Source organism: Scatophagus argus, chromosome 4, assembly GCF_020382885.2.
Source record: "Scatophagus argus isolate fScaArg1 chromosome 4, fScaArg1.pri, whole genome shotgun sequence".
NCBI classification, from domain to species: Eukaryota; Metazoa; Chordata; class Actinopteri; family Scatophagidae; genus Scatophagus; species Scatophagus argus.
In genome coordinates this window covers 3,346,485-3,369,797 of record NC_058496.1, presented here as the reverse complement: position 1 = coordinate 3,369,797, position 23,313 = coordinate 3,346,485, and the positions used below count along the sequence as shown (strand labels likewise).

Genomic DNA, 23,313 nt, shown 5'->3' with positions numbered 1-23,313 from the left:
GCAGTGGGTAAAATTCACACCGCTGCACGGTCACAATTAAAGTGATTGATTAGACTGCTTCAGCCCTCAGAGTAAAAATAACCGCACCGCACTGGTTTCCTCCAAACGGCCTGACGGGTGGCTGGTTTTGCTCAGAACGTTCGCACTCACAACACGTTAAACACGGCGGCTCGGTCAGCGACAAAAGCTTCAGACGTTGGGACTGTAGTGACCCTCCTCGAGTGTATGAAGCTCAAAGAGAGGTGTGTGTTAGGGGGAGTCTAACATAGGTGGATCTGCGTTTGAATCCTGTGCAACCAAAGGTCACAGATGGCTTGTTTTTAAATCTAAGTTAGATAACTAAGGCTCTAAATTTAACACAAACAATCCTCTTGTCCTAAACGTGACCAAGTCATTTTGGTGCGTAAGGACCTGAACATGCTCCCAAATTACTATTGTTACAACCTGAAGCACACCGTGACGACAGGGTAACACGGTAACAAGTACAACTGTGTGGGGGTCTTTTGCAGCTGCAAAGTCTTGAACAAGCAAATCATGTTTCTTTAATATTATTCTTTTACAGCTTTCAGACTGTCTTTCACAATCTTACATCATTTAACCAACATAGTGAGGTGCCAGGCACTAATTAGGTGGCATTAATCAATAAACACAAACGCTGGAGCGCACCAGGCCTCAATTATGGATGCAACAATTCTCCAAGCTTAATTTGACACATTTATTCCTGCAGTCTTTCAAATGAAGCTGGAACTAAACTTTGAATTAAACCTATAAAAAACACAAAACAATCTACGGTGGCTTCAACAGACGACTCAGTAAGAATAAAATAAGTTTCGAAGGTGGCCACAAATCAGCACGTGTGGCTGCTCACAAGCTCGTATGTGACGACTAAATCGACAGCAGGCGGAAGACTGATAAACATGGCTGTTTGCAACGGACAGGAGCATCCAGATGGACAGTGTCGGAGTTTCTGTGGAAGTTCTGAGTGTTAAAGAGACTCTGAGACTCTGCTGCTCCTTCAGGATGCTGCCTGCCTCAACGTGGGTGGACATAATGGATGTTCACATCAGCGTCACGATCCTCCTCCTTCTCCTTCTCCTTTGGGTAATTGTTTCGATTTCTGCAGCATAACATGCTTTAGTAAAGTTAAATTAGTATCCGTAAAACATGACATTTGCTGGTTGTCTGTGCACTTTTGACTGTTGACTCACCACCTGCTCCAAAATGTGGAGAAAATTCACTTTGCTGTGATGCTTAACTTTTCTTTGATTCCAGCCACGACTCACACGTGATATGGATGTATTGTGTTAGACAGGTGGAACACTGGAGTGAAATCCGCTTTTCCGCGGATGTTCAATAGTTGTTGTTTTTGTTTTCATCACACCAAAAAAAGCACACATACTGTATTTCTCAGCTTTAGCTTGACGTGTTTCAGAGGCACGTTCTCAGAGGGAGGCCTGATGGGAAGGGGTGGTGGGTGGTTTGTTTTCCGTTTTTAGGTTGGACGTTTTCGAAATCTATCTACTCTCGTTGGTGCTTCCAGTCTCATCAACTCCAGCTTTAAGAGAATCACTAATAACTACATCACAAAGTCATGTTTCTTTGGTTCTCTATTTCCCAGGTACAAATAAAATAAAGAGACTGGGCCACTCTAATTAAGCATAACAAAATAAAAAAGAGAAATTTATGCACACTAGTAAGATTACTCATTTGCAAGGTAATTATTTTTAGGGTTAAAGTTAATTTCCTCCTGTAGAGCCGTTTCTGGATTTGCAGTAAATGAGGAGGATGACAGGGATTTCATATTTAAGAATGTGGCAAATGTTAAAATGTTTTGCCTTCAGCACCTCTTTTCTTATTTATCTGTCCAGTTATTTATTTTGCTCTCATATTCTGAAAGACGGCTGACATTGTGCTTCTGTGCTGTCAGCCTCAAATTTTTTAACTGCCATCTTCTGTTTAACAAGGACACAGAGCACACAGTCGTGTTTTTGGTTTTGTTTTGTTTTTTAATACCTTTAATTTTTGACACAACAGGGACAAAGGCTTTTTAAACACTAAAAGTGGTTGCCAATATGGGGGCAACCAGTCCAAATGAGGTGGCCGACAGCGGCCCAAATGCGGTAACCCGGGGCAACTAGACAATCATTAGTGATGAGGATTGGATACTCGTGATGTTTAAGGAGCTGTTGTGACTCAGTGGTCAGTCTAACGATCCATTGTGTTACAGTCGATAAATGGCGAGTTTGCCTGCATTGTGCGCCCTCTTGATGCCATTTGCATGCAAAATGAACGTCCTGCCAACCTGCCATCTCGATTTGCTTCGTTAGACTCCTAAAGTGAGTGAGAAATACGCTTTGTTGTAAATTTGGGTGAACTGACTCTTTTGAGGCCAGCCTTGGTCTTACAGTCAGAGAAAGTGAATACTGTGTGCAGATTATATTGGCCAAAAGAGGACACCTTCTGGGCTTTCATTACGTCACTCTGCAGCCAGTCTAACTAAACAGTCTTGCTTTATAAAAACTGACTGTGATTAAAGGAAGAACATCTCAACATCTTTGGTGTCATGAGGACTGAAACTTATGAATGACAAAGAAAAAAGGATCAAATGCTCACATCTGAGGAGCTGGAACCAGAGAACTGTAGGTAATATGACTGAAACCCTGAACTGAATATAAAATAAAATGTAGATTATCTATCTGTTGACCACTCAGGTATACAATTAATCATCTCTACATATTTTGTTTTCCTTCTCAGGCAGACTTGGTCTTGTAAAAATGTAAAGAAGCAGAAGCATTTCCCCATTTACATACGTATGGCAATCTCAAGGAAATTCAATCGAAAGCAACTGGACTTAGTTATTTGTCTTTGAAGACGTTTCACCTCTCATCCAAGAGGCTTCATCAGTTCATGCTCGCTTGACTAAGCCCAGTTGCTTTCGACTGAATTTCCTTGAGATAACCATGACCTGGATGAATGAGAATATTCACAGGCTTACGTATGGCAACATAATCAGGTACGTGCACCAGTGACTTCTGGTGGATGAATGTGGGGGACGTCGGGTAGTTTGGAAGTCAATATCTATGATGACCAGACAAACCAATCACAATGTTTGTTTTTGGTTTTCATTACTGTTTTTATTCTGTACTCACTTGCAAATGAGACCTCAACGTCAATGCGACTTGTACATGTACAATCATGTGATGTACATGTACAATCACTTCAATCCCAAAACCCCTGAGAAAATATACAACTGAATTTTCCTTCTCATGATAATTTCTCTCATCTAAAACTGCATGTTTTATGCTTTCATGCAATAACAACACCTTCACTAACGTTAGCTTGGAGACCTGATTTACCTGTTGGGCCACAAGTAAAGAAAATGAGAGCCTGAGTTCACTCAAAATGAGCAGCAGCAGTGACACATCGTTGTTTGGTTTCTCAAAGATCTCTCGGCATCTCCAGCTGGACATCAGCTGTGAGTTAACTAATCCCCTTTGGAACAGTAACACTATGGCGGGGTTCAGATGTCATCCACCAGCACCATCATTCCATGTGTCCACCTCGAAGCATCTGGGATCAAATCCATCCACTGCTGGCCATCGTGTTCACAAGATGATCGTACTGTCAAGCGAGACTGAGTCCTGGTCAAGGTGCGCAGACTGAGGAGAGTTTCGGTGAAATGAACGCCTCCGAGATGAATTCAGAGGAAAGCCCCAGCGCCTGACTGAACGCTGACGGCCTAAACAAGCAAAGCTACAGGTGTGTCCGCCACAAGGTCAACACGGAGAACCGACATTCATGTATTTCATCGTTCAGCTCATTAAAACAACAGCACACACTAGTTCTCTTTGAGAACACGAGTGTGATTTTTAACGCCTGACTGCGACGGCTCAGCCTCTGGTCAAACGCTCAGATTTCATCCATGACCACGAAAGTCATTTGTCAGCTACGCACACATGAAAACACCACCTGCATTGCACGGTCTGTTTTAGCTAATACATCTCCCCAGGCACTTCCAATTCACTGCTGCTGCTGCTGCTGCTGTTGCTGGTGCATTTCCCTGTAAAACTCATTATGGAGAGAACGAATTAGAGGGAAGTATCTAGGTAAGACACAACAGAGCAGGCACTCAAACAGCTAATTGTAATAACCTGACACAAGTGAGTAATTTAGCTGCCTAAAAACGAGCCCTGAGATCGAGAAGGAGCACTTTAGAAGAATGGATTAGGCTGGAGGCCGTTACACACCGAGACGTTCGACAGAAAAAGAAGATCTATCATTTACTGGGCTGGATTTGAATATTAAATGGTCCTGCTTACCGTCTTAGGGAAAGAATCTGAGCTTATCACAGAGGCAAGCCCACATAATATTGTGCATATTGCATTCTTTGTTCCAGACCGCCTTCCAAACATCCATTATTTATTAGAAATCATCTATCATTAATCATATACGACATGCTGGTTAAGCCAGTAATTACAGAAAAATTAGGACCGTGCAATACTCACTTAATGGACAAAATTGGGTCATACTTAAACTAAACCCTGATTAGATTTCATGTTCTGGTTGCACATGAAACGTTGACAAATAGGACTTGTGGGTTGTTTTTTTTGGGGGGGGGATTTTTTGCTGATGCTTCAATTGACTGTGTCTGAATGAAGCAGTGACAGATTTGAAGTGACATATTACAGAACAAATGTGTTCTGTTAATGTGCACTGACATTTCGCACTGGTGTATACTGTGATTTGCAAAGTAATGCGGCCTGTTTCTATTTGCAGTAATGAGGAGGGACGTCCTCATCGCTCGTTTCACTTACGGTGTGGAGATGTTGACCACTGACGGCGCTGCAGAGCAATGAGGCTTCCTCACTGAATGACACACACCACCAGCAAGCACACGAGACATCAGAGCTGCAACCATGTTTGATTAATCGAGCGAAAGAAAATTTACCAGCTAATCGTTTCTTTTTGTTTTCCAAGTAAAAATGTTAAACATTTGCTGTTTCCTGTGAAAATTTGCTGCTTTTCTTTGTCATTTATGATTGTAAATGAATACGTAATCTTGTCTAAGCCAGGAGAAGACGAATCTGATTTAATTTTGGTGGTTCAAACATGATGACATGCGGTTCAAAGTTCAGCTGTGAACTGGCTGCTGGCTGTAGATTTTATATTAATACATCTTTCTTGTCTGAGTTACAGAATGAACAAAAAGTTCATCGACCGATTCACTAGTTGTACCCGTACAAGACAGAGCTTAAATATGCTATTTATGTCATAGCTTTAGGGGCACAACAACCTCAAAACAGTGTATTTAATTACACTATGGCAGAACTGAACTGTTCATTATATACTGAGACCACAGCTGGACAGCAAAGAAGAAGAAGTTTCACTTCTTGACTGAATTCAAGCCGACCAGGTCTGAATCAGTGAGAAAACAACCAATCTTTCACAGCCATATTTACAGGCTGCCGCACTGAGCCACATTAATAAGATATATTTTGAGTGGAGCATCCCTTTAAAAATACATACAACACATCCCTCAGTACACTGCAATTATCAACACATCGACATTTCCTCCGTTTTAACCGCAGTCACTTGAGACACACAAGGTTGACTGGATGACAGTTTTGTGGAACTCAAGTCCCACTTTTTAAAAGTTATTTCAAGTGAAACTGATCTGATGCTGTTTTTTCCTCACACTACCGCGATGTTTCTTTCCAAAAATGTTAGTGAGCCACCTGGAAACAAAATTAGTGGCACCTTTATCCCCATCGATTTATTTCTCTGAGAAGAACCAGGCCATATGACTCATTCTGGGATGGAGGTTACATCATGAAAACCGGACCACAAGCTAAGAGAGAAGGACTTTCCACTAAGGCACACGCACACACCAAACCTTGCACCTCCTTAAAAGGTGGTGAGCGATGCAACAATACATCTGTGATTTTACACATCAGAAAAATGGATTTTCTTCATTCTAATCTGGCATTGTAGTGTCAGTGTGCATCTGACGCAGCTGCTGCCGCTGACACAAGAGGAAAATGCGAGTGCACTCGTCACCTAAAGTTCAGAGGTGAAGCTAACGGGCTCAGGAAGCTGATCTGAGCCAGGAAAGCAAAAAAAAACCCTCTCAGCTCTGCTATTCATCTTGCCCTGCTTATGCAGTGTATACTAATGGGCCTATGCAGGCTGCTCTCTGCTCTACCACATTTCCCCAGTGGGAGTTCTTCCTCACGGCAGCAGAACCAGGCTGTGCTAATTCTGGAGACATCCAGGTCTTGGGACCCGAGACTTGCCAAGCTCCCAGGTGGGAGGGGCCACCATCATGTTGGGTCGACAACGAAATGAACCGCTGGAAGGGGAAAAAAAAAAAAAGCCTCTGCATAACCCAAGGGGTTACATGCTAAGAGCAGGGTGCAATTGTTTTCCTCATTTCCTCAGGCTTGTAAAGCTGATCCACTATCAGCAGCAGGCTGGTATGCCATGAGCATGGCAATGAGCCCGCTTTCTCTGGGCCTTTTGACATTTCTTGCCATGTAATAGCAAGCAAAAAGCTATTAAGCCAGTAATCAATTGATGTATCTGGAGGGAAAAAGCGTTCTAAGGGCGCAGACATTCTCTAACATGATTGAAAGTTTCTTGTTTAAGGTGGTTACCTGAGCTTTGACACAATTTATTTCTTTTGGGACAAAGCAGCCGCTGCATTTAATTTTCTGAATAGCTTATCTGCAAAATGGCACAGCAAAAACATAAAAGACGGGTTAATGAAAAACTAACAGACTCTAAAAGTTGAGCACTGACCCAATTAGCCGCAACACAAATGCCTGCACACACACAAACGGACACACACTGAATTTGGATCCAGTATTTTTTGGGAGAAGATGGGCTAAAATCACACGAGCTGGCCAGTAGGTGTTGATGCGCCTGATGGATTATCATCAGGGTGACATCAGCTCCCAGCTCTGACTCATCCATGGACCCCAGGACAGCCTGGAGACAGACAGCAGTGGGGTTGAGCGGGAGGTCATCACACACACATCAGACCACATTACATCACCCGACACTGAAAACCTATTCTTTGTGAACCTTGTGGGATCCGGCAGAGCATTGAAGATATATACTGTACAGAGCTTATGGTTACTGCAAAAAAAAAGGAAAAGAAAAAAGAAAAGATAGGCCAATTTTCATTTTTTATGTGTGTGTGCTTGATGTTTCTTGAAAGCAGATTAAATTTTACTAAACACTACAATTTGGTGGGGCGCCTGGGTGGCAGAGAGGAAAACCACTTGGCCACCATCGCAGCAACCCTGGTAAGCAGGATCTGGAATCTGGAAAAAATTCTGAGCACATCAACAGCACATCGAGTTAGGAGACTGAAAATAGCAGCACAATTCTGGATATAAATTCTATCAGTCATATAACTGGCATGATTTCCTGTTTTGTTGTATCGCACCGGCAAATCAGCAGACACAGAAGCAGAACGAGGTAGAAAATGTTAACGTTTAACAGTACGTGTTGGATATTGATGCAATCAGTTCTGAGTGAGTTATTGGAAACTGCACACTGAATCCATCAGGTTCATTACACTCCTCAAATAAACGCAAAAAATAAATAAGTAAATAAATCTAATCTCCACAAAGGAGAGAAGCGGCACAGGATTAATTTCATCTCATCTGCGTTAAGAACGGCCGAGCTGCCAAGGAAGTGGCATTGAAATCAAAACAGCAGACTCGTGTGTGTGTGTGTGTGTGTGGTCACTTTCCCTCCACGCGGCCCGTGCATGTGTGCAGCACAGCTAAGCCACGAAGGCCTTCTAAAGGAAAAAGGCAGAATTTAACTGCTGCCGCTCATTTCGCAGATTTTCCAGACAAATAATTTCAGGTTTGCGCCCGCTAGCGCCAACCCTCTGTCCGTACCGCTCTCTCTGGCCTATAATTACATGCCATTCATTTGATTTGTTCATTAGTTCAAGCCTCGGCTGGGTAGAAGCAAAACGGAACCCTCTCATTAGTGGTTCATGACTCTGCTCTCTCCATGGCGAGCTCTGGAGCTCCGGTGGAAAACAGCAGCAGAGCGGTGGGATGAGGGGAAACTGACGAGATGACCGAGAGGACCTCATTCTAACCCAAAGCACACACACGTCTTCATGATGAGAGGCAGCAGGGAATGCATATTGTCATAAATAAGAGCATATCTGTGAACCTCTTGCATAAAAGCACTGCCGTGGTGCTCAGAAGGTCAACAAGATCAACAAACACCCACATTACCGAAGGACAAAATGAAGGCATGAACCAACTTTTTGGCAAAGAAGAACTTTTTCTGTGCAGATCACAGCCACATTTTTCCATTTTATGCCGTGCGCTGAGATAATTTAATCAAATCAAAGCTGCTTCAATCAGCTGAACATACAGTTTAAATCAGTGCACTGCTAACTGAGATGTGAATATGCCTAACCTGCATGTGAAACTGTCTAAGGATGCAGAGTGAAACTGAGCGTAAAACCGAACCCAGTGTGTTGTATCGCACCTCCATCCGGCTCATGTCTAACATCAAAGTGCTCAGACCAGTTACTTGTGTTTGGCAATTCACGCACATCTCTGGTTTTTAACACCTAACGAACTCGGCTCCTCTCGCCGCTCTACTTTAGCTCTTCTAAAAACATAAGTGTGATTACTTCTCACAATTACAATCACCTCGCCCGTGTCGCGGCATCTGCTGAAAGACGCACACTTGTAGATGAGCTCCTGTGCCCCATTTTTCACGACAGGCCAATAATTTGCAAGCAGGAAGAGGCGAGAAGCAATGCATGTGATCTGAGAGTGACGCGTGGTGGTGGGCGGCCTTCTCTGCACAATATTATAATGAGTCTCTGCTGCCTATCAGCACTCGCACGACTAACTAGAGGCATCCATATTTTATAACTGTTTATTCATAACTACAGGCAGGCATGCAGGTTCGTGTCAGCTGCATTCAGTCCTTCCAAATCAAACCAAATCATGCTAATCATAAATATGCATCATGAGATGTGATACGCATTCACCGATGCACAGAGTTCAGGATTCAGCATCACCCACTGACTGCAGCTCCACAGGTTTTCAGTTCATTATTCAGCATCTATCAAAATAATAGAGCGGCTCACCGGGATGTTATGACATAAATGTTTCAGATGGTGTGAATGAAAGCAAAGAAGAAAGGCACAAGAGCTAAAACTACTCTCCACATGAGATCAAAAGCCAGGTTCTTTATTCTCAACACACCCCGAGAACAGATGAGAGCTGGTTTAACGGACTGTCATACCAACAGGGGAGCATTACACCCCAGTGGTTTTCATCCACATGAAAAGCAGAGCGCCGCTGACACTGGCAAAGAATGAGGTCTTCAAATCACACAGTACTTTTTTCTTCCTTTTCTACGTACAGTAACAGCAACAGCCGGTGTCATCACCCGGTGCTGCAGGAAAAAGAAGTTTCATGCCTCATCGAGGTGTCAGCATCCACTCCTCACACAATTACTGGATACGCTGCTGCTGTAATTAAAGTCCCCTTTCAGCACTCCACACACCATGACCTTTTCCAATGCAAACACTCATTGTCTCAGTTAAACCCAAGGCCCCTCCGCTGGGACATAAAGGGACCTTTTCATATTGGTGAAAAAGAAAAAAAAATGTATGAAACTAATGGTAGGCAGTGGGGGAAAAACGAGGCATGATGGGATTTAACCGTCATCACGGAGGTGTCGCAGCAATAAACACCTGAAGAGGCGAGAACACACTTGATAGGCACCATCATAACCTATAATCACAAGATATGCAAATGACTGAGACGTTTCCCCTGACAGTGCAGTGCCAGTCGTCTTTTGGTTTCCGGGGAGCCCTCCTGTCAGCGCTCACGCAGAAAGATCTGTTTGTTTAACATGTCACTGGGCCAGATGGATGAGCACAGCAGACAGGGAATCCATCCAGGGAGAATAGCGTCCTCTCACTCACTTGTGTGCACCTAAAAAGCTCTTGCAGTGCGACAGAATCGCAAACTAGAGAGGAAGGAAATAGAAGCTAAAATGTTTTACTCAAACGTTACACACCCGTCCATCCATCAGAAAGTGTTGGCTAAAGTTTAAGAACTTGTTGCAGTTATCGTTCCTGTTCTACTTAAAAATTAATCATGCACATGAAATGAAGCTTGATTATACGCCACAGATTTCCTCCCAGATTGGCTCAGAGAGACAAAATGTGAACACACACACACACACACACACAAGTGTGCACCCCCTTGTCTATGAAATGACACCCTATTTTGTTCTCATTTAAGCTTTTTATATTCAGTAAGAGGGTGAGGTACAAAGGGCCTAAAGCTGTCTTGGGTCATTAAACCACACATTTTCTTTCTTCTTTCAGAATGTGTTTTCTGGCACTTACAGCAGGGAAAGCTGACAGATTAGACAGGGGGTTCCTTCACAGGCTGGCTGTGGGCTTCAGGAGGGGTGGGCTGCTCGCTGGTGCTCGGGGCAGCAAAACCACGCCTGTCACTGTTTGACGGACCAATACAGAAGTGCAGTCATGGGGAGGTATGATTGATGATATTATGTACTCACGCAGGATCTGAATGCCAGCACACTCCTGTGATTTAATCCCTGTTCCTTCATCAAACATCCAGGCGCAGCAGATGGACTGTACAGCACCAAACCTCTCTTTCCCCGAGGCCATGAGTGTCGACACCACCATTACTAATCAATTCTTTGAGGCAGCAACTGCTGAACAGAGGAGGCAGACTGTAATATCACTGCTCATTCATACCCACTACAGCATACCGATACAAAAAGCTGAAACTCTGATTGGAAGATCAGTATGGTTTGAGCTAAATGTGATTTCTTTCATCAGAGAAAAAAATATTAGAAGATGGATGCGTGTGTGTGACCTTGGCATCCACCTGAGCATTAATCAAGTACAAAAAAAACACCATGTAATTCTCTATCGTGGCTGTGTGGATACACGTTTAAGCACATTTCAGCATTTAGATGAAAACCAGTCATGATGAATATTTTGTTTTTCTTAAATCCACTTTGAAAAAAAAAAGCATCTTGGAAATTAAATGACATGGATGCTTTTCTTTTCCATGTCCTGCACAGACAAAACCCTTCTAACAGTCTTTCTGTTTGACGTGACTGACCCCTAGTGGTGAAAGAAGAAACTTTACATTTAAAACATGAGCATCCAACCCCTCAGTCCAATCGTCAATACCACAGACGTATTAATCCCTTTGTCTCCTCTTACAAAGTAAAACACCAGGGTCGGGATATACATCGACATCGAGGCTGCTAACACAAACTTCAGCTCGGGAGTCAAAGCTGTCAGCCAGTAAATCCAAGAATAAGCAGAGCTACACTGCCAAGATTAAGCCGACCGTCCCCCAGTCGGATCACAAAGCGTTCATTGTACTTGGATAGCATGTAAAGAGGAGAAAGGAGAATGATTTTGGCACTTCAATTATGGTCTGGTCTCAGTGGCCTCAAAGGGTTATGAAATCTCTCCAGAATGAACAAGATGTGTTCTTTGTGTATACTGAGTGAGAACTGACAACATGGAGGGGAGGCTGCTGCTAAGAGCTGGACAGGAAGCGTGTACTCAAAACAACAAAAACATGAAGAAGTGCTAGAGGGACTGCACACGCGGCAGGCATTCATTCCTGAGACTTTTACTGTTGTTTTACTGTTTTAAAGTCCATGTTGGACAATGCAGCAAGCACACATTACGCCTCTAAGAAGAAGTGACAGTCCTCACCGCAGTGAAGGAAACCTACCTGAGCATCCGAAGATACACGACCTCCGATCAAAGAAGAGTTGGCCGCCGATGCATCATTGGTAGCGACAAATCATCGTCAATACCACTCTACCACATTATCATCAATCTCTCTCTGCCGAAAGACAAAAGTATCTCTCCATGATAAATCACCAAATCAATGCATTTCTCTCAGCGGGAGGAATCGCTCTCCTAGTGATCTCAGCGGCTGAGTAATGCGAAATCTATCGCAGGTTAGGCCACACGGCCCGAACAAGATCAAAGACAAGACCCCAGAAAAACTTTGTATTGATCAGCAGGCCACAAGAAGGCAACAGACCAGTGAAAGTGCGAGTGGAATTTGAAACACTTTCAACTGAAGATAAATAATCTAATATTTGTGAGAAAACAAGAGACGGTACAAAATTTTAAGTATTTCTAATCACAGGTACTAAAACAGCCATGAGGACAGATAACACGGCTGGCGTACTGCACACGTGCTGTCTCAGTGTTTAAGGAGGAAACCCAGATGTGCCATAACAACTTATGGATCAATGTTGTCACTGTGCATCCACGATTGGGAGGATCGTTGATCATTAAATCGATACATGGATCCAGATCGATGGATACACCCCTGCCTTCTACCTTCTTGACTATTATTGCTTACTATACAGACAAAATGTCACTTTTGACAGCAACGCTACACGAAAAAACTCTTACAATGAATTAAAACAGCACGTCCTCTCTAAGTCTGTGCAGCTCAGTCCTCATAATTAAATTTCGAATTGGCATGTGGACATCGGGGCCTCTAAATTTGATTTCATGAGAATTCCTGGAAGCAACCTTCTACCGGTGCACTTAAGAAAAGTCACTAATTTGTTTAATTTGTTGCGGGCAGAAAAACACAGTTTGAAGCAGCTGAGGCACACTTACCTTGGGCCACTTGGGATTGAGCTCACAGGCCTTTTCAGCGTCACCCAGCGCCGCCTGGTGGCGTCCCAGTTTGAGAAGCGCCGCCGAACGGTTGCTGTACAGGATGCAGTTCTGCGGGTCGGCTTGCAGGGCGTTCGTGTACAAGTGAACGGCCGCCTGAAAGTCGCCGCGCTGACACGCCTCGTTGCTCTGCTGCACTTTCTCCATGAACTCGGCTTTGCTGAGGCCACACCTGACTCCTCCGTCTCCAGGGACGCACCGGACAGGCCTGCCTGCTGTCCGGGAACCGAAGACTGAGAACTGGAGGAGTGAGAGAGCATTTAGTTATTCTAACTGAAAATATACAACACCTAACTGACAGGAGAGCAAGGAACTCAATACCAAACTGAATATGCAGCAGCTGGAACATGAAGCTAACATGTTAACGTGTGAACATGAAAAGATTGTAAGACAAAGCGCGTATGCACAAAGAAGAAGAAGAAGTGAAAACATACACTGAAGTCCTTTGAGCTGAACAGATAGAGAAAGATAGACACTTTATTGATCCCGAGGGAAATTCAGGACCTTTTTCACAGCACACATTTTGACACCACAGCAGCAAAAACCATTTATTGTTCATTAATAAATGAAGGCTGAATTGGATGCCGTCTGACCAGCTCCAGAATCCTGAGAGCGTGCGTGCTGACTCAGCAATGTGGCCTTCTGGGACACCGAACTAACTGAGCTACAGTCCGCCGTGAAAAAGACAATCATATTGTTCACCGCAGCGGCAGTATAATGCTGGGATAATGCCCATCCCAGCTGATGCAGGGAGCTCACACCGTTTGCCACAGGAACAGCGAGCACGTCTGAAAGCGTCACATCACGGCCTCCACGCTGGAGGAGTTCAGTAGTGTGGAAGCGGTTTGGTTAGTTCAGACGCATGACAAACCACAGCAAAGACGAGTACTGTAACAACAACAAAACGATACAACAAATTTCTTTCACCACCTCGAGCAGAAGCATCAACAGCTGCTGTGAGTGCTGCAGCAAAAAATATTCTTCTATTTTCCGTCAACTTTTAGGCCCATATCGCCCATCACGAAGGCTAATTTCTTGTGACTTTCACGTCCTGTAGATCAAATCAAAAACCACACAGTCACAGATCAGTGGTGATGTACAGGCGACGATAACTGCGTAGAAACTGATATCACATTCACAATACATGTAACATAATATTGTGTAAATAAGACAGAAATTCGAGATAATATCGTCATCATGAATTGTTTCGGCCGCAACAATCGCCTGGTGAAAATCCGAGCCTTAATGGTGACATTATTTCCAAAGTAATTAAAGTCATATTGAATTGCTCTTTAAGTATTTTTGTTGTTGTTGTTTTTGAAATGAGGACTCCAGTGGTGGGACTGCTGATCTGAACATCTGTGCAGCACATGCAGGATCGTTTAACTTTCACCAATTGTTTCAGTCATTTGATAATCTCACCTTTTTCGTGCAAATGACACACACATCAGAATGAAGTTTTCTCTTGCACTTCCTGTCATGTGTTCTGATGCTTCTGATGACCTCACAGAGACATCTCCCTTCCACAGAAAAACCTCCTGCCTCAGAGCAAGGCCATCAGCATTAACGTGGGATTGAGTTTGTTATTGCTCCCATTCACATTCAACTTGAACGCTCCTGAACCAGCTGGCAGGGAAACCGTTCGAATGTGAAACCAATTATCATATTGACTCAAGTCTTTCTGCAATTGCATCCAACCAATACAGTCAGATTGATCGAGTAGATGTGTGCCGCATCCATTTAGCAGGGACGGTTTGCCGAGTCTTACCGAATCAAGAAATTCATCTCGGGTTACATGTTTTTAAGGCCAGCTTGCCTTATACCTCTTTCTCACCACACCTCCTCAGACTGGATTCTGGGATAGGGCAGGCTTGGTAATTAGTTCCAGAGGCCCGGGGAGTAGAAGCAGCAGACATGAGGGCTTTCAAATAGATTCCACATCAAGCTAAAGAGCAATCGGTTGCCTTCCTTCACCTCGTGACCTTCATCTTTCCTAACATTTCTTTGTATGATAACCATTAAATTATCTTTTCTATCACATCACAACATGAATCCACTTCCTGCTTCACTCTGGCAGGACTTTAAAGCATCCAATGTTTTATATTGTGCCTCTAGAGGCCAATTCAACACCTATAGACTGGAGAAAGATCAAACCAGACCAGTAAACCAGGGGGATGCACGCACAGGGGGTTTCAAACAAGACTTCACTGCAGGGCTTGTTGCTCCGAGTCCCACAAAGAAGCAGCCCACCTCTCCGAGAGACACAACTGGGCCGGGGGAGACGTGTCCACACCACAACAACACACAGCACTGTCATGCATGCTGACATTCAAAGGCTCGCTCGGAGAGAAATGTCAGGAGAAGCATCTATTATAGATTAGTGCTTCCAGGAGCCCGAGTGTGCACGTTTTCCCATGAAACAAACACTCCACCAGCTTATTTCAGCTGATAAGCAGGAGCACAGAGAGAGAAGGGGGGGGACTTTACAGGAAGCTCTGGTGTTGAGTGCCCTCTCATGTGGTCCAGCACACTGTGGGGGCTGCCTGCTGTATGTGGGCAACACCGGGCAGGAAGGGTGGAGAGGGAGAGGAGATAATGAGAGCCTACACCAATACAGAGGACAGAGGATACAGACCTAACCATAACCAGGAGACAAAGACACAGCGACGAACACAAAAGGCAAAATATAGTCTGGACTGCACATATTCTCAGTTTTGTTGGGGAATTATGTGGATTAACTCATGGCAATGAGTAACCCAAACTTACTGTGGAGTGTTGGCAGGGCCAGCTTCTCTGTTCGCGCATTAAATACAAAATGAGGGTGCTTTTGGTTTTACAGCCTGTTTTCTAATCTGTGTGCTCTTCCTTTCACATTCAAATCACATAAATGTTGGCTATTGTCTGCGCCAGGAGAGCCCACACATCCACCGTGCAGCAGAGTACAGTATGCATGACTGGAAAATCGATAGAGGACTTTTACGAGGCTTTTCGCAGGAATGGTCATTTGGTATTTCCTGTCCAGGACGCGAGGTAAAAAGTGTGATTCAGGGGGGGCAATAAAATGCCAACAGCTACAAAAACAGCAGCTCGCATGACAGCGTACGAACTCGTTGTTTCGTTTAATCCATTTACCTTTTCCTTCAGAGTCGCTTGCTTCTCCATCCTGTCTGACTGCTTTGGTTTGGTTTCATCCCATCACACTCCGTCGTGACTCTTTTATCGCCTCTTTGTGCATCGAGAGGCGTTCAAAAGTCAGCCAACACGTCCACGTTGAGCTGTCGACAAACTGCGGGCGAATTCTGCAAAGCCTGAGCTGTGTGGCGTTCAGGAGAAACTTTTCTCAGGGAAAGTGCGCCATGTTGTCAAATCTTTTCCTTTTTTTCTTTTTTTTCTGTCTTGCCTTTTTTCCCCTGTTGCCATAGCGGATTTGTGAGCGCTGCTCGGAGGGAAGCATGAAGGTCTGTGGGAGTCCGGAGGAGCAGAGTACACTTCATGAACGTAACTCTCATGCTTTGTTTGGAGTTTAAACGTTGTACAAACCACTTGTCAAGTTAACTCTCAGGTCGTAGGCGGTCAGAGACTCTGCAGGGACAGGGGCTAAGATGAAATGGGGGCACCTCTGCCCACCTGCTCCATTTGTACCCTACACTGGTGGACTCTGTGGCCAAAGTCCAAACTTTGATGCCTCCTGTGGTACAACTGTGGATAAAACAGTGGCCCAGGGGTGGCTTAGTGTGAAAGAAAACATAAAGTCCCTCTAGGGTTCCATTAAAACAGAAGATCTGCAAAGAGGCACTGGGCCTTACATGCCTGAAAATGAGCTGGTCTCGACTTGTCTGTAGGGTTTCAGAGTGTAGGGCAGGCACCTTGGGGCAGAAAAGTAGCTAATATTCATAATTATGTTTTCATTAATCAGGTGAATAGCTGTGAAAAATAGTTGGGTGCTCAAAATGAGCCTTTTAAATCCACAGAGTAAGCAGGTCCTCTTCCATGGAGTCCACCATGTTTCTACAGTAGCCCAGAATGGACAAAACCAAACACTGGTTCTAGAGAGGGCCTTTCACTTAGCGCGACACACCAGACCTATAAATCATTAAATAGTTTACTGTGCGATTTCATTACGGAGGTGTGTTGTACTTTAAGCCGAGTCACCATAACTGATGACTTTCCGCATGTTGGTGACCTTTTTACTTTTTCCACCACTGGTGCCCCATCTGAGCTGAGCGATGCCACGTTCAGGTCACAGGCCACTGCAGTAATTACAAGCACCCAGTGAAACAGCACATATTTACATCTAAACAATGCATCAAATGACTAATTTGAAAGTTGTCACCCACAACGAAACTCTTTTCCAGTCACAGAAGGCAGCTGATTTCTCCCAAACAAAACCTCTAAAGCTCTAAACCCACAGCACACTGTGGCCAGCAACAAACCGCACAACACAGCGGAGCGTCTAACAGCTTTAAAGCCAAATATTTACCTCAGTCAATTTGGCAGAAGGCAAAACAGAGCTCAGTTAGAAAGAGCTCAGACTCGTAATTATTTATCACCAGTTTGAGATGCTTGGCTGTCGACCAAGCTGTTATCAGCCGAGCAGTAGGTCTTTTCAGACTCTGTAGAGGAGAAGCACAGGTGTAATTAATAACATGGCTGCAGTCCATTCATGTTTACCGTCTCCAAGGTCGAGGTGCTGTTGAGTTCGCCAGCTGCTTAGCTTGGTTTGTGATGCATTTAAATGGAAAAGGAACCATCATTCACTTTATTAATTACATCTCTGCTTCCAAATATCCGTCCCAGCAACAAAACACACACGCCAGAACTCACGTTCTGTAACAAGTAAACTGCAAACGTTTGTCTTTTGTGGTTTCAAGTTAATGTTCACATTCAGAAAAGGCTTTTGTTCTGGAGGAATATACCCTGATAGATTTCAACATCATGTTCGAAATGCTTGTAAAATAACTCGTGTGTTTCCTTGTTGTTTTTTCCAGTCAATAATTTTGTTCTCTTTGTGGCTTTTAATTATGGGAATTGATCTGTTCTGCTCTGCTTTGTCACATTCAGAAGAAAGAGCTGTTTCTGCGCTACGGACATGGAAGAAATTCATGAAGGAAACAAAATCTTTTTTGTTCCTCGTCTTCATAGCGTTTTCCTCAATCAGTTGGAGCTTCGAAGACAACTTCAGTAAACAAAGAACTCTTAAGATGAAGACTGCAAAAATAATTTTGATGAGATTTTGCAGATATAAGAAAAAGTGTGTCAGCCAGAGGATGAAGCAGGCTGCTCCGTGTGGTGGAAATATTTTTGTGTGTGCAGCTCTTCACCAGCAGATGGTGGAATAATCCTTTAGTGAGCAGCTTTTGGCCTTGTAGTTCCCTGCACACTGGGACAAAATACATCAAGTCCTGCAACAAGCCTTCTTCACAGGAGACCCTTTGGCACGCAGTAACAGACGGGAAAAGTACGAGTGCAAACAGCATCAATGGTGGCTGCTTTGCATTTAGAAGTTTCCACATTTAAATGGAACTGAGCCATTGTTGATGAACCAAAAATCTGCAGGTACAGCACAAGAGTACTTCCACCCCAGTGTCCTGTGAAGTGTGTTTTCAGTCTTTACATTAATGTAACAGCTCATTATGGCTCTGATTTACGCAGGCTGAAACAGGTCCAGTAAGATTGCAAGAGTTTTACTACACAGACTCTTTCTTTTCTCCTAATAGACCCGTAAGCCTCCATCTCTTCTCTCAGATGTGCTCTTCTGGGCCTGCTGCACATTACCTCAGTTATATTACTGTGCTTGAAATCAAGGCAGGTCAGTTGATCAGGTTCAGGTTTGGTTTTTTCCCATACAGCTGACGGAAAGAACAACAGACAGACCAGCATTCCTCAAGTCAAGGATGTGGGGCCTGGCCTGCTCAGGTAAACCTAAAGCGCTCCTCATGTATCTTATCTGTTGTTATTATCCTGCTGCATGAGGGCATCTTGTTGCAGCTGCTGGAGACCATTTTTACTTTATTTTCTGTAAGTCGCCATATTTTCTACAATAATTTTTTTTTTATCAAACTCTCAATCAATGCTATAGGAATGAATTTCCTTGAGGTATAGAGTAGAGAAAAAAAACAGAAGTATAAATATCTCAAACGTGTCGTCCACTAAAGTTCACTTGGGTAAAGATACTCTTTCAAGCGTTTCTGTTTTATTTAAGCCCCCCCGGTGGCCCATTTTAAACTCGTTTTCCAGTTACGCTGACAGGCCGAGTAACCTCGTTTTAAAGCACTTTCCCCCGCTTGTCCCGGGACAGCAGCCCTCAGTGTCCGCACAGCACCGGATCATTCAGGTCTGAACCGTCCGCGCCGACGCTCGCTGCGGCCGCTTTTGGACCGAGCGAAAATAGGAGCGACTCTTTTGGTAATGCCGGCGGTGCGCGCAGTTCCTTTAGAGGGGACGGGAGCACGCACAGGACAGCGCGTGGAAATGTCAGGGGAAATTACGTAACGGTGATGGGAGAACGTGTTTGTCCTCGCTGCTTGTCCTGTTTTTGTACAAATGGACAATAGTTTGTAATTTTCATGTTTATTCGAACTCGTTTCTCCTGACTTTTTGCGCACAGTCCTTCCAGTCTCAACACCAGTGCAGACTGTCTGAACATCCCAGTTTACACCAGAGTCTGACATATCTTTGAAAGCTATTTGTTATCAAAGGTGAAATTCAACATTTATCCTCACTCTCTCAGGTCTTTTCCTCACCCGAAGTGGGTGGCTGAATGCCGCACGCTGATTGGTCCTCCTTTGCCAAGCCCACAGCATGAGAAGAAGAAAAGGGCGTGTAGAGCGTCAGATCGAGGCCATCAGTGTCCTGCACAGCTTGTCATCCTGCCATTCCTCTGAAACTGGTAAGCTGAAGAACGAAGAGTCACCTGTGAGCTTCTAGAAAACATTTTGGAAGGAGTGTGATGAATTAGTTTGCTGCTCTGCTTGTCTGTTTTGCAGCGAGATGATGGCCCAGCAGCCTCTTCATGTGGCCACTCCAGTGAAGGAGAGCCTTGCCCTGACTAAAGTAGCTGGGACACCCGTCTACCTCAAGCTGGACTCGTCTCAGCCCACGGGATCCTTTAAGATCAGGGGCATCGGACACCTCTGCAAAACCGTGAGTGATCCTCCTCTGCTCTGGGATGATTTGAGCTGACCTCTGTTGTTGTTCGATGATCTGCTGGCTTGAGTTCACACGGTGAGGCTCGGCTGTAATGATGCCTGCTTTTTCCCTGCAGTGGGCAGAGAGAGGATGCGAGCGGTTTGTCTGCTGTTCAGGTGAGCACTCAGCTGCAGGCTCAGTTTGAGGACTGTGGTTGGCCTCCGCTGGTTTGCTTTTCAGTGTGTAATCGCTGATGCTTCTGCACCCAACAGGAGGAAATGCTGGGATGGCAGCAGCTTATTCTGCCCGTAAACTTGGGGTACCTGCCACCATAGTAGTTCCGAGTGTTACACCAGACCCCACAGTGGAGAGACTGAGGGACGAGGGCGCCACCGTGATTATTCACGGCAAGGTTGGTTCATCTCATGCGCTTTGCTTTCTGCGTCAGTCATATTTGATTTTGTTCCAGCACAAATGGTGGATTCTGTGTGTGGTCTTTTTCAGGCTCTCGATGAAAGCATTGAATACGGACAGCAGCTTGTGGCAAACAACCCGGGCTGGATCTTCATCTCACCCTTTGACGACCCCCTCATCTGGTAAGACAGTCTGAGTCCGTCTGTCCTTCAGGGATTGTGATAGTGCTTACATTAGCTCGTACCACGCAGTGAGGTATCAGTGGGGAGATAGTGCGGGAGAGGCAATAACACTCCCCTCTGAAGGGAATTAAATTGTTTTAAAATGTACGAGCGGCTGATAGCTACACCTGCCTTATCTCGCGCTGTCATTCATAGTCAGTTTCTGCAGCTGCACAGGATGTAATGACACACGGTATCTTATCAGCTTCGACAGGCTGTCAGATAATCCATTCACTCGTTGAACTTCACAGGTCAGAGAGCTAAAAACAGCAATAAATGGCCAACGTCTTGGACCACTTGTGATTTTATAAATTCCTTGCTTTAAATGAGATATTCACCAATGAGTTTCTCTCTTCTCTTTATGCAAAAATCGATGGACTTCTTGGGCACTGACAGGGTTGTGTTCGCAGGGAAGGCCACACGTCTCTGGTGAAGGAGCTGGAGCAAGACCTGAGCGAGAAGCCGGGAGTCGTGGTGCTGTCGGTGGGAGGCGGAGGCCTGCTGAACGGAGTGGTGGAGGGTCTGCGTCGTGCCAACTGGGCTGATGTGCCCGTTGTAGCCATGGAAACCATAGGAGCACACAGCCTCAGTGCAGCTGTGAAGGCCGGGGAGCTCGTCACTTTACCTGAGATCACCAGGTGCGCAAAAATAAAACATGGATATTATACCCAACATTCTCCTCACACGGCTCCTCTTCTTCAGGTAAACTGACTGTTCTTTCTGTTCTCTAGCATTGCAACCACGCTTGGCCTGACGAGGGTGTCCACACAGACATTTAAACTGGTGAAGGAGCACACAGTGTTCTCAGAAGTCATCACAGACCAGGAGGCCGTGAAAGCCGTGGAACGTTTCGTAGGTGAGTACAACCTGCCGCCTGCACAGAAACACAAGCAGATCTGCAATTATCAGCCGTGAGACTGACCTCTCCTGGTGTCTCCTCGTCCTGCAGATGATGAGAAGGTCCTGGTGGAGCCTGCCTGCGGCGCGGCCCTGGCTGCCGTGTACAGCGGCGTTATCAAAAGGCTGCAGGGCGAAGGCAGGCTGGCGCAGCGCCTGGGCCCTGTGGTCATCGTGGTGTGCGGTGGAAACAACATCAGCATGGAGCAGCTGATGAAGCTGAAAAAACAGCTGGGGGTTATCTAGTGTGGCCCACCACCTCCTCGCCTTTCCTCTGTCCCTCCATCAGCTGGCCTCAGTATGCAAACCCAGTCACTCATGTGCTCCATAGACCGAATCATTCCAGACTATAAAATTCTCCTGAACACTGAGACTGACAAACGTGAGACAGAGCTGCTGGAGGGTTTTTTAAATATTGTCAAAATGTAATTGTGATCCTGCTCAGGTGGAGGTTATTTCTGATTTCGGAGACCTCTTTCAGACAAACATAAGTGTGCAACTGCAATGGCACATTTAAGTTGTATTTAGCGTGCTTGCTTCGTTTGAGTGCCTGTATGTTGTTCTTCTGCTTTTCTACCTACTTTGGTATGTATTTAAAAATGAATAAATAATATTTCTGAACATTCTGCCTAAAGAATTATTTCCCTGCCTTGACAGTAAAATACAGACCACGACATAAGCTTTACAATTCCTCCCATGTCATTAAACTATTCGTTGTACAACAATTCATTAAGTGGCCCACAGTCTCAGTGGCTTAAGTTCCCCTCTCCGCAGTGAGTGTTTGGCACGATGCGTTCAGAATCACATCAATCCCACAGCTTTTACCACAGCAGTAAATGAATTCAGTCGGTGCGGCAGAATGACTTTTCACCTGTCGCACGCTTCCTGGAAGGAGGATTTAATTACTCAGCAGCCTGTTGCAGTCGGGTCAGCTGACCTCACTGCCTCAAAGGTCTTCAGGTCAGACGCATGTCGCATGAGAGCAGCTCGAGTCTCCAATCCCCTCTGAAGACGCCGAGATCACCGGCGTTCAGCTGGCTGGATTGTTAGGGATGTGGCACCTGTCCTGGCTGCTCATTGGTCTGCACGGGTGGATGTCAGAGGGATTAGGTCAGGAAGAGGTGGGACAGCTGTGGGACGGTCAGGTTCTTTTGAAGACAGCACACTGGAGACATTCCCATAATTCCTCCCTGGGTGACCCTGTAGCTTTGGCATTAAAAAAAGAAACGGAAAAAATTACTTTCAAATAGGAGGAAAAGTTAAATGAAGATATTGGACTGATGACTTTTTTTTCTTTATTGTTGTTAAAAATCTCTGAGTGAACGTGAGTGTGGTGACACACCGCTGTGGGGTCTATATATATACATATATATATATATATTCAATGCATAACTCCTGCCAACTGAGCTTGCAATGTAACACACAGTGGAGGACAGAGTACTTTCACTCGAGTACCATATTTAAGTACAGCTTAGAGGTACTTGTACTTGAGTGATTACATTTTATATTAATTTGAACTTCCATTTAGGTACATACAGGCAGATTTGAACTTTATTTTTTCATCTCTGCTCTCCCATTAATCATCTCACGTTCAGATTCATATGATGTTCTTGTATATAAAACTCTCTTCTTAATAATATAATGACATCAAACATGCCAACACATCAGCCAAATGAATCAAATCAGCTGCTGCTGATACTTGTGTACTTGTACTTAGGCAGAATATTCATGTGCTTTTATTTGTAACGGGGTATCCTTCCACTGCTGCACTGGTACTTTTACTTATGTAAGTGAATACTTCTTCCTACACTCGTAACAGACCAGTACATGACCACTTACACCTGATGAGAACATTTCTTCCTGCTGCTTTATCCTTTGAATGCAGCCCTC

At 44.6% G+C, this 23,313-nt stretch overlaps 2 protein-coding genes across 5 annotated transcripts in view; one reads left to right on the top strand and one right to left on the bottom strand.

Moving 5' to 3' along the window:
• Positions 1-21,584, bottom strand: part of LOC124058072 (tetratricopeptide repeat protein 28-like) — a 165,919-nt gene extending 144,335 nt beyond the window's left edge. For 2 of the 4 annotated variants that reach the window (XM_046386931.1, XM_046386932.1), the window contains exons 1-2: positions 15,896-16,379; positions 12,704-13,003 (exon numbers count right to left, since the gene is read on the bottom strand). In XM_046386931.1, coding sequence (XP_046242887.1) covers positions 12,704-13,003; positions 15,896-15,925 — 330 coding nt within the window. In that variant the 5' untranslated portion in view covers positions 15,926-16,379. Of the gene's footprint in view, positions 1-12,703; positions 13,004-15,895; positions 16,380-17,243; positions 17,371-21,448 lie in introns of those variants that run through there. The other 2 variants (XM_046386933.1, XM_046386934.1) reach the window with 2 other exon arrangements.
• LOC124058074 (L-serine dehydratase/L-threonine deaminase-like) lies at positions 17,957-22,044 on the top strand. Its single transcript, XM_046386936.1, has 10 exons — positions 17,957-18,319; positions 18,613-18,679; positions 19,494-19,652; positions 19,750-19,906; positions 20,028-20,067; positions 20,164-20,303; positions 20,396-20,487; positions 20,937-21,164; positions 21,258-21,382; positions 21,476-22,044. Exons 4-10 carry the CDS (start codon positions 19,754-19,756, stop codon positions 21,667-21,669), a joined length of 972 nt encoding a protein of 323 aa, XP_046242892.1. The 5' UTR covers positions 17,957-18,319; positions 18,613-18,679; positions 19,494-19,652; positions 19,750-19,753; the 3' UTR covers positions 21,670-22,044.
• The last annotated feature ends 1,269 nt before the right edge of the window (positions 22,045-23,313 follow it).

Excerpts from the sequence above, each read along its gene's own strand:
- LOC124058074 (XM_046386936.1), top strand. The coding sequence starts at position 19,754 with ATGATGGCCCAGCAGCCTCTTCATGTGGCCACTCCAGTGAAGGAGAGC. Across the intron at positions 19,907-20,027 it reads TCGGACACCTCTGCAAAACC|TGGGCAGAGAGAGGATGCGA; the intron begins GTGAGTGATCCT and ends TTTTCCCTGCAG. Across the intron at positions 21,383-21,475 it reads AGCCGTGGAACGTTTCGTAG|ATGATGAGAAGGTCCTGGTG; the intron begins GTGAGTACAACC and ends CTCGTCCTGCAG.